This window comes from Scomber scombrus, chromosome 10 (assembly GCF_963691925.1).
Source record: "Scomber scombrus chromosome 10, fScoSco1.1, whole genome shotgun sequence".
NCBI lineage: Eukaryota > Metazoa > Chordata > Actinopteri > Scombriformes > Scombridae > Scomber > Scomber scombrus.
In genome coordinates, this window is record NC_084979.1 from 20,337,969 (window position 1) to 20,349,826 (window position 11,858).

At 41.1% G+C, this 11,858-nt stretch overlaps 1 protein-coding gene across 1 annotated transcript; it reads right to left on the reverse strand.

Annotated features, from left to right (window-relative positions):
* Nucleotides 1–9,589: 9,589 nt before the first annotated feature.
* rh50 (Rh50-like protein) lies at nt 9,590–11,190 on the reverse strand. The gene has a single exon (XM_062426399.1). The coding sequence runs from the start codon at nt 11,171–11,173 to the stop codon at nt 9,755–9,757; it is 1,419 nt and encodes a 472-aa protein (XP_062282383.1). The 5' UTR covers nt 11,174–11,190; the 3' UTR covers nt 9,590–9,754.
* Nucleotides 11,191–11,858: the final 668 nt, after the last annotated feature.

Consider the following 11,858-nt stretch of genomic DNA (forward strand, 5'->3'; position numbering starts at 1 on the left):
TATGTCATAGGTCTCATTGGATCATTGGAAAATTAATTTTGTGGAATTTTTTTACCTAACAGGAAGTCGCCCACGCGGCGTGGCGTTCACCGATTTTCATTTTTCGAACACCGCTTTGAGGACTTTATGATGTTCACAGAATCATGAAACCTGCCACGTAGGTTTCAAATCATGAGCTCTTTCATCTGATACCACATTTGCCCAATATTTTGCCCCAACAGCTCAGTAGCGCCCCCTAATGCCTTTTCCCACTTAGCATGTACTGACAAGCTCTAAAACTCACCAAATTGGACACACTCATCAGGACTCACAAATATTATTTTTTTGTATAACCGCAGCCTTTTAAGTGGCAATATGACTCTACAGCGCCCCCTAGAGCATTAAAAGTTGAAGCCCCGCCTTCTACATGCACGTACATGAACGAAATTTAGGATTCATATATATCATGACCAGACGCACAAAAAAGCCTCTTGGACACATACCCTAAGTCCAACAGGAAGTCGGCCATCTTGGATCACAGGTGCATTTTTGCCGCCATTTTCCCCATTTCCAGCCCTCGTACTTTAACGCACTCCTCCTGCAGTTTTGACTCCACAGACTTCAGATTCGAACTGTATCATCCTCAGACCTTGATGATGTAAACTTGACGACAGATTTTTCCTACGTTATACCAGGTGGGCGTGGCAGTCGTTTGTTTGTATAAACAAACAACTCCTTATAACTCCTCCATACATTGTCGGATGTTTATACATGCACTGCGTAAAATGTCACACCTGGTGACGCCGTTTCAATTTCAACATCATTGGGGGTGGATGTGGCAAGGGGTCTCCATAGCGCCCCCTAACAGCAGGTCATGTGACCACAAACTTTGTCTGATCTTCGTGAAATTTACAGGACTCATAGCACTCATGGGTAAACCCTCAAATTATTTTTTTCAAATTTTTCGCTCTAACAGGAAGTGAGTTATTGTGCATTTCCTGCGTCAATTTTCCGTTTTTCCCTCTGCGTTTAGAGGACTTTCCCGTCTTCACAGAATCACCAAATTTCCCACATAGGTTCACACTCAGGCGCACTTTAATTTGAGACCATAACTGCCTCTGGGCGTGGCACAACAGCTCAATAGCGCCCCCTAATGCCTTTATCCATTTTGTACATTTTCACAAACTCCTACACTCACCAAATTGTACACATACGTCAACAGTCACACATATTGACTACTGACAAAGTTTGGGATTTTTAAGTGAGAAGATGACTCCACAGCGCCCCCTGGAAGATTTCAAAGTTTAAGCCCCGCCTTCCACATTGACATAGAAAAATGAAATCGACAAGGCCTATGTATTATGTCCAGATGCACAAAAAAGCCTCTTGGACCCATACCCTAAGTCCAACAGGAAGTCGGCCATCCAGGCTAAAATGTTCAATCTGGATCATTTTTATTATTATTATAGTTGTACGCCTTTTTGACAGCCTAAACATGCCCCAAAACTCACCAAAACTTGCAATCATGTCCGATCCGGAGAAAACTTTGATATTTTAAGGAGCGGGGAAATGGCCGACGCAAAAATTGATTAATAGCGCCCCCTAGAAAATTTAAAAAATCAAGCCCCTCCACTCAGATTGACGTAGACAAACGAAATTCGGTGAACACATGTATCATGTCCAGACACACTAAAAAGCCTCTTGGACCCATAGCCTAAGTCCAACAGGAAGTCGGCCATCCAGGCTAAAATGCTCAATCTTGACGCTTTTTTGGCCCTTCACCCACATTCCTTTGTGCTGAGAAGTCATCCAGACTCATTTCTGGTCTTAGTTTGCCATCTAGTGGAGACATTAACCGCTGCACACAATGTTCAATTAAAGGCACAGGAGCAAAGACATCTACATGCCAGTTTTGACAGCCCTGCGACTGCCGCACGCACCGACGTGCACGTACGGCGTTACAGTTGGGGGGAAAACGGGGGGGTGCGAGGGCCCTTCGACACTGCTTGCAGTTTTAATTATTATTATTATTCACGTTCTTATGCCGTGTCATGAATCGCATTTTTGGCGGCTTGAACATAAATGAAAACTCATGAAATTCTGCACACACGTCGCAGCTGGTGAAAATTTATTTAATTTAACGTGATTGGACGCAAGCGTGGTAAGGGGACTCGCTAGCGCCCCCTAACGTCGGGTCATGTGACCACAAATCCTCTCGGATCGGCATGAAATTTAAATATGTTACAGCTCTCATCGGATCATTGGGAAATTAATTTTGTGGAATTTTTTTACCAAACAGGAAGTTGACCACGCGGCGTGGCGTGCACCGATTTTCACAATTTCGAACAACGCTTTGAGGACTTTATGATGTTCACAGAATCATGAAACCTGCCACGTAGGTTTCAAATCATGAGCTCTTTCATCTGATACCACATTTGCCCAATATTTTGGCCCAACAGCTCAGTAGCGCCCCCTAATGCCTTTTCCCACTTAGCATGTACTGACAAGCTCTAAAACTCACCAAATTGGACACACTTGTCAAGACTCACGAATATTATTTTTTGGTATAACCGCAACTTTTTAAGTGCCAAAATGACTCTACAGCGCCCCCTAGAACATTAAAAGTTGAAGCCCCGCCTTCTACATGCACGTACATGAACGAAATTTAGGAATCATATATATCATGACCAGACGCACAAAAAAGCCTCTTGGACCCATACCCTAAGTCCAACAGGAAGTCGGCCATCTTGGATCACAGGTGCATTTTTTCCGCCACAGGTGCATTTTTCCAGGCCTCGTACTTTAATGCACTCCTCCTGCAGTTTTGACTCCACAGACTTAAGATTCGCATTGTATCATCATCAGACCTTGATGATGTAAACTTGACAACAGATTTTTCCTACGTTATACCAGGTGGGCGTGGCTGTTGTTTGTTTGTATAAACAAACAACTCCTTATAACTCCTCCATACATTGTCGGATGTTAATACATGCACTGCGTAAAATGTCACACCTGGTAACGCCGTTTCAATTTCAACATCATTGGGGGTGGGTGTGGCAAGGGGTCTCCATAGCGCCCCCTAACAGCAGGTCATGTGACCAAAAACGTTGTCTGATCTTCGTGAAATTTACAGGACTCATAGCACTTATGGGTAAACCCCCAAATTAATTTTTTCAAATTTTTCACTCAAACAGGAAGTGAGTTATTTTGCATTTCCTGCGTCAATTTACCATTTTTCCAACAGCGTTTAAAGGACTTTCCCGTCTTCACAGAATCACCAAATTGTACACATACGTCAACAGTCACACATATTGCCTACTGACAAAGTTTGGGATTTTTAAGTGAGAAAATGACTCCACAGCGCCCCCTGGAAGATTTCAAAGTTTAACCATTATATGAATACCTTATCCCCTTTCATTTCTGGTCTTGGTCTGCCATCTAGTGGAGACATTAACCCCCCTTCACACAATGTTCCATTGAAGCAGCAGGAGCAAAGACCTTTACATGGCTGCTGTCAATGCCCTGCGACTGCGACAAGCACTGACGTTCCTGCGTATGAAGACCTACCTGCGCGCCCTCCGACTGCGCCACAGTCCGACGTGCGTGGATGTGCGAGGGCCCTTCGACACTGCTTGCAGTTTTAATTATTATTATTATTCACGTTCTTATGCCGTGTCATGAATCGCATTTTTGGCGGCTTGAACATAAATGAAAACTCATGAAATTCTGCACACAAGTCGCAGCTGGTGAAAATTTATTTAATTTAACGTGATTGGACGCAAGCGTGGTAAGGGGACTCGCTAGCGCCCCCTAACGTCGGGTCATGTGACCACAAATCCTCTCGGATCGGCATGAAATTTAAATATGTTACAGCTCTCATCGGATCATTGGGAAATTAATTTTGTGGAATTTTTTTACCAAACAGGAAGTTGACCACGCGGCGTGGCGTGCACCGATTTTCACAATTTCGAACAACGCTTTGAGGACTTTATGATGTTCACAGAATCATGAAACCTGCCACGTAGGTTTCAAATCATGAGCTCTTTCATCTGATACCACATTTGCCCAATATTTTGGCCCAACAGCTCAGTAGCGCCCCCTAATGCCTTTTCCCACTTAGCATGTACTGACAAGCTCTAAAACTCACCAAATTGGACACACTTGTCAAGACTCACGAATATTATTTTTTGGTATAACCGCAACTTTTTAAGTGCCAAAATGACTCTACAGCGCCCCCTAGAACATTAAAAGTTGAAGCCCCGCCTTCTACATGCACGTACATGAACGAAATTTAGGAATCATATATATCATGACCAGACGCACAAAAAAGCCTCTTGGACCCATACCCTAAGTCCAACAGGAAGTCGGCCATCTTGGATCACAGGTGCATTTTTTCCGCCACAGGTGCATTTTTCCAGGCCTCGTACTTTAACGCACTCCTCCTGCAGTTTTGACTCCACAGACTTAAGATTCGCATTGTATCATCATCAGACCTTGATGATGTAAACTTGACAACAGATTTTTCCTACGTTATACCAGGTGGGCGTGGCTGTTGTTTGTTTGTATAAACAAACAACTCCTTATAACTCCTCCATACATTGTCGGATGTTAATACATGCACTGCGTAAAATGTCACACCTGGTAACGCCGTTTCAATTTCAACATCATTGGGGGTGGGTGTGGCAAGGGGTCTCCATAGCGCCCCCTAACAGCAGGTCATGTGACCAAAAACGTTGTCTGATCTTCGTGAAATTTACAGGACTCATAGCACTTATGGGTAAACCCCCAAATTAATTTTTTCAAATTTTTCACTCAAACAGGAAGTGAGTTATTTTGCATTTCCTGCGTCAATTTACCATTTTTCCAACAGCGTTTAAAGGACTTTCCCGTCTTCACAGAATCACCAAATTGTACACATACGTCAACAGTCACACATATTGCCTACTGACAAAGTTTGGGATTTTTAAGTGAGAAAATGACTCCACAGCGCCCCCTGGAAGATTTCAAAGTTTAACCATTATATGAATACCTTATCCCCTTTCATTTCTGGTCTGGGTCTGCCATCTAGTGGAGACATTAACCCCCCTTCACACAATGTTCCATTGAAGCAGCAGGAGCAAAGACCTTTACATGGCTGCTGTCAATGCCCTGCGACTGCGACAAGCACTGACGTTCCTGCGTATGAAGACCTACCTGCGCGCCCTCCGACTGCGCCACAGTCCGACGTGCGTGGATGTGCGAGGGCCCTTCGACACTGCTTGCAGTTTTAATTATTATTATTATTATTCTTCCGACATTTCGTGCCCCAATTTCGCCCCTTTCCCAAATGCGAAAATGCTTATACTTTTGCACGGATGTCCGGCCTCATCCGAAATTCGATATTTTTGGGTGGTCGCACATGGTCGACGCAGAATGGCGGAATAGCGCCCCCTACAAAGTCCAAAAATGCCCATAGGGAATTTTGCTAACTTTGTCCTATGCTCACAAAATTCGGTACACATATGTATTATACCCACATATGCAAAAAAGCCTCTTGACCTCATGACCTCAACCCAACAGGAAGTCGGCCATTTTGGTTTTGATTTTTCCCGCCTAAAGGTACGCAACATCTCCAGACCTAGCTGAGCTTAAGTTGTGCTCTGCGCATCCGTAGGTCAAAGGGCGTGTCTGCCAGGGCTCAACTAACTTTGGCGTGCTCGCCATGTACATACGAGTGGCTCTCACGCCCACATACTTCATCCAATCAGCTTCAAACTTGCTGGACATGATGATGGCTCCGCCCTGAACGTCCCGATATATTAACTTCCCACGTAACTCATAGCGCCCCCGGTGGTAACAGGAAGTGAACTTAAATTCATGAAAAATACATAGTTGACCCCATCAACTTCATTCCAATTCTAAAACATGCAGAACCAGTTGGTGAAGCTACATTATGAACACTGTGAAGCTACGAGTAATGGCGTCCCTGTGGGGGCGTGGCTACCATCAATTCCTCGCCATGAAAATACGTTTGGCTTTTTGATGGCTTTATTGAACATGTATCATCATGAAAATTGATACAAAGGTCCAGGGTGCCGACCTCAACGTCTCCATTCGCTCATAGGCGATCTCACTCGTGTCGCCCCCTAGTGGAAACAGGAAGTGCCATATTTTACATCATCATTGTGCGATTTCCACAAAACTTCACATGTGTAATCACTGTCCCACCCTGAACGCAACCGCTTGTGTTTTGTTACACTCTACTGCCCCCTGGTGGATGAACCATCAACCTCTCATAACACCTTCATGCTTTGTCCAATTCACTCCAAACTTCACATGACTGATGAGTGGCCGCCCCGAACACACCAGACCACACCAGACCATATGTGTAACTACCTGTGACTTCCCCCTACTGGATGAACGAAACATTGCATTTTTGGCCTCCTTCCAGGTTTTTTCTCACTTTCTGCTTCACGCCACAGCCCCGCAATGCCTCAGGCCCCGCGGTGGCATGGGTGAGCGAGGGCCCGCCATCGCCGCTTGCGGCTTTAATTATACTATTATCATTTTTACTTCTGCAGCATTTGCTCAAATTTCTGTGAGCTGGAATGAGCAAAAATCATGAAATTTGACCAAATAACTAGAAATGATGTGCATACACTGTGTGTGTGTGTGTGTTTTTTTTTTTTTAGGTAAATGTGTTACCTCATAACAGTTTTCATATTTTTTTCTTAATCAACTTTTGATGAATAATCTTTGCCCAGGTTTATTTTGTTTTGTTGTCTTCTCTTTGTTCTGTTACTTATTTTTCATTGATTTGCTGTGAGAAGTAGTTTTGTGTGTTTCGATATGATTTCTATAAATTGAAAGCATTCATAAAAAACTTTAATTACGAAAAAATATATTCAAATCCTTACTATAGTAAAAGTACCAATAAAGCAATGTAAAAATACTCCATTATGTCCTGCATGAAAAACTACGACATACGTTTTAGCAGTAAAATGTACTTAAAATATTGACATAAAAGTACTTATTTTGCCCCTCTGACTGATATATTATTACACATATATAATTTTTTTAAATGTTTATTTGTATAGGAGGAAAAGTATTTATCACAAACCTGATGTTTGCGCTTCACTGTGCAGAATGATGTAGGGTTTGACACCAGAAGACTGTTATCACATTTATTTATATTATTTATATGAAGTTTAACGTTAAATCTGAGATCATGATTTGTGAGATCACACTTTATACAGCATGATTCATGCACAAAATGCAACACAAATTGCTTAACATAAAAGCAGTCAAACATTTAAAAAATTCACAATAAAATGAAAAATAAAATAGGATACAATTAAAAAATCTGTGGAATAGCCATTTCAGAAACAAATTATTATACTAAGCAGATTATTTTGTTTATAGCCTACATCTTGAAATATGGCAAGATCTTTAACCACTCAGTTCTTTTAGATAGAGGCTTAAAAGTTCATATCTTGCACTTTAATTTTTTATTTGTCAGTTTCTTCTGAAATCATATTAATATGTATTTTGATAATTAATTGTGTGTATTTTATATTGTGTCTTAAACAGGCTACTTTATGTGTTAAATATAGCACTTTGAGCTGCCTTGTTGTGAAAAGGTGCCTCCTGGCCTTTTGCGTTTAGAGCTGTTGGTGTTTAAATTGTTGCTTTAACGCTCTCCACAAGGGCCCTGAATGGCGTTTCACCTCGTGGTAATCAAAAGCCTGTCTTTCAATTTGACCCTTCTTTTATTCTCCTGTAGAACAAAACGGAGGGCATAAACACCAGGGGATTTTGAAATATCCTCCTCGCGAGAACACAGGCAGTTCAGTGCGGTTAACGGCTCTGTGTCGCCATCCAGTGACACTTGAGAGAAACGCCAACTTGTCTACGGCACAGCTTTTATTTACCATTATATATTATGTTGATAATATAAACCAGAATATTTGATACTTTAAATGTAGTTTACAATATTATTATTGTTATTGTTATTATTTATTGGGTTTAGGTTTACTGACAACATAAAAAAAACATAGCCTATTTTAAACATCCCTTTGTCAGGGAATGAAAGATACAACTTATTCCCATTGTTCTCCTAGTTAGTAAACATTTTCTTTGGTTGCATTTAAAAATTGTATTAAGCAAACTTCACACAGAAAACATCAATAATTGGGCCCATTAATCCTGTATCCTCGAGCCCACCTGCATTAATAGTACACCAATACCTATATCAAATAGCCCATTTCAAAATGTAGTAATAAAATTACTGAGAGAAAAAAGAAAGAAAGAGAAGTCATTTAAGAAGGAAGTAAAAAGTAAAATGAAATAAAACAAAAAAAAGAAGAAAAGAACTTCAGTAAATGTTAAGTAGAAGACACTGAAGATATTGGATCTCGAGGCCCTAATTGGCATAAAAGCTCTCGTGAAGCTGATGGTATCCAGTTTAATATTCTTATTCTAGCCAATAATGACGCAAATACTAAAATGTTGCTTTAATTAATGTTAAATGTTGTGGTTGTTGTGGTTTATCAATGATAAACTGTCCAAATGTTTGGCCTCAAGCCTCTCTTTGTAGCTTTGAAGAGATGCTCAGAAACACCTTTTCATTAACTTTAACTATGTTTCATATTTAGAACAGCTTTTTGTTTTATTTAGATGACCAAATTCACAACATAATAACATTTTTTTATGTTGCAGTAAATTAGAAGACAGGCGTTAACATTTAAAGCACTATCAGGCTGGAACAAACCACTGAACTCACCACAATCAATTTCCTCCTTTGCATGAATTTTCATGTTTTGCTTGTTTACCTCAGCTGTGTTTTTGTGTTTTTTTACCTTCATCTTTCATTACTATTCATTACTATTAATTTAATTACTCTCTCATTACTATTTCTATCTCATCTGTATTTTATTGTCTACAGTTTCTTTTGCAGTATAACAGGTTTAATTTCTTGGTATGAACTAACATAATTTGATTTGGTCTGGCAGTTTTTACCTCATTTAATGCCTTCTTAACTGTGTGCAGATGATGTGTGATGTAGTGTGTGTGTGTGTATGTGTTTGTTTTTTATGTTTTTGCAATTTTCATTGTTATTGTTTTAAAAAAAAAATTAATTTAACTTGTTTTGTAGATGTGGTTGACGGTTTTCCATCTACACAGTCAATGAAAAAAGTACACACAGCTTAAAACAATTTATTTCTCATCACAAACTGGTGACACATAAGAGCAGTGCCATATTGGCCAAGAGAGCTCTCATAATCAATTTCCTTTTATATTTTCATGTAGGACAATAAATAATACATTCACTGTTAGATAGTGGCGGACAGTGTTACTACATTTCATTGCTATTTATCATCACAAGTTCAACCTATTTACAATGCAATGGGAGCAATAACTACTGTAACACACTGTCAAAGTGATGGTGGGGTAAGTGTCCTCCAATCAATAATGTAATTTTGCCCAGTTAACCCCTCCCCAGACAGATTTAATAGTTATAGCACGTTGTTTGTTAAACAGTTCAAACAGAATAATATTACAGGTAAAATAAAATCTCATTAGTTCAATTTGAATGCATTTTAATGGATGTTGCAAGTATGGGGTCAGTTTCCAATCATGTGTAGAAATATTTTAGTAATGTGGGTACTGGGTTGACAGATATGAATTTTATATATTAAAATTGAATTGGTCTAATGTACTGTGCCCACCAATATAGGCATATTTACATTTTCTTCTTCAGTCAAATGCACTAGCAACACCTGGTGTGTGTGGTGTGTCAGGCAGCAGAGTCCTCTGTTGTAATGGAGTTACTGGTTGGTGAATCATAGTCCAAAGGAACATCAAAAAACAACTCATCATCAAAACAAAAATCGTCGGATGGTGGTGCGAGGCATGACAACTTCAACACGAAGCCTGTCAGGACACCTCCTAGTGCTGACACTCCTATGGTGGAGAAAATAGCAGCGACTTGGAAGAGAGCCTGTTCATGGGCGGTCCTCCCTAAGCCTGGCTGTAAATTGGGGACTAACATCTGGAGCTCAAGCAGCTTCGGATCCCCTTCCACAGGTGCTCTGTGGGAAAAGATCTCATACAAACTGGGGCCATAAACCTCCTCACTAGCCATCAGTATAGCACATATACCTGCAGCACAGGATATCAGTCCCGTTAGACCATGCAAGTTGTGTATTCCACATTGGTCCTGGATCCTGAGGCGCTGTGCCAAGAAGGGGCTCAAGTACTTGTAGCCCAGCATGCATGCCATGCAGCCCATCATACCCAGAGCGTACGCAGCTGCAGGCGATATCATCATATCCACAGTTGCACCTACCGTTACACCTCCAGCCAGGGTCACATTCTGAACATCGGCCATGGTGAGCTTACCCTTTTTGTTCAGCATCGCAGAGAGAGCGAAGGCTGTGAGGGTGGAGGCACTGAGGCCAATGAACGTGTGGAGGATGGCCCTGTGCTGGTCGTCTCCTTTCAGGGTTAACGCTGAGTTGAAGGAAGGCCAAAAGACCCAGAGGAACAAGGTGCCCATCACAGACAGGATGTCAGACTGGTAGCTGGTGTTCTCTTTTGCGTGGCCTTCATTTAGCTGAGGCCTGTACAACACGAAAGTGACACCCAAGCCAAAATAACAGGCAAAGAGATGAATCAGAATAGACCCTCCTGCATCATTTATCTTCAGATACTTCAGCACGGCCCATTCTGTGACCGCAAACACCGGCACCTCCAGCAGAGCCATGACCAGCAGTTGCAATGGACTTGTCTTCCCAAGCACTGCCCCAAAAGATATCAGCACCACAGCACAGGCAAATTCTGCATTGATGAGGTTAATCACTCCAAGATGAATCTTACCATCATAGTTGAACTGGAAGTAGCCCTGCACTAGAATGGCCCACTGGATTGCAAAAGTAGCAGTGAGGAAGTTAAAAACCAGCCCACCAAAGCCATAGAGACGAAAAAATGCCAGGAGGCACCCAAAGCCGAGAAATATCATTACCTGTATGTCCGTAAAAAAAGGGTAGTCCCTGTACATTGCATTATCCAAGGGGTTAGTCTGGTTGGTTTGAAATTTAGCATCAGCATGGTCATCGTAGGTAACAAAGATGGCATACAGGGCAACAATAACCACCTCTGTGACAAATACAAACACAGGTAACCTCACCCTAAGGCTGGTCGAGCGTGCCTTCATCCTGAGAGCTCTTTGGAACAAATGATTGTAATTCTTTTCCAGCCTGTATTATCTCCGTTAAGATAAGGACATTGATCGGATGTGCTTTCCCTCAAACAAACACAAGCAATAGTCCCCTCTCAGAGAAAAACTGCTGTGTGAACTTTGAGCAGTGTAATAAGACATTTAACAGCTCTGATAGATCAGCATTTTTGTGGTTTCTCAGGGCAATACACCATGTGAATGCATCTATAAATCCATAATGTCTCATAAATTGTATATGCACCTGACATCATCATTGTTTTTGTCAAACAAAGTGATAATATTATTAATACATTTAGAAAGAAATAGAAATATAAAAAAACCTAAAACTTATGAGTTAGATTTTCTTTTGGACATATGAAAGATTGTGTGCGGAACAACAAACAAGCCTTCGAATCAATCAGGCAGGACACATTGTCTCTTGAATCACGGAGTCAGTGATATAATCTGCAACTGGCATTTCACAATCAGTGCAGTTCGGCATGTTTTGACCAGATCAGTAACTTTGACTGAAACATTTTCCAAGAGGTGAATTGAAAATAAAACTGTGATACAACAGCTAGTCTCCTAAAATACATTTATGTAGTTTCTTTGATATTGGCTGTTTCAAGCTACAATTTTCTTTTATTGGGAACATTTGGCTGAACATGCATTCTGTTTTCCA

Bases quoted from the DNA above. Each gene is read 5' to 3' on its own strand.
- rh50 (XM_062426399.1), bottom strand. From the start codon at position 11,173: ATGAAGGCACGCTCGACCAGCCTTAGGGTGAGGTTACCTGTGTTTGTA.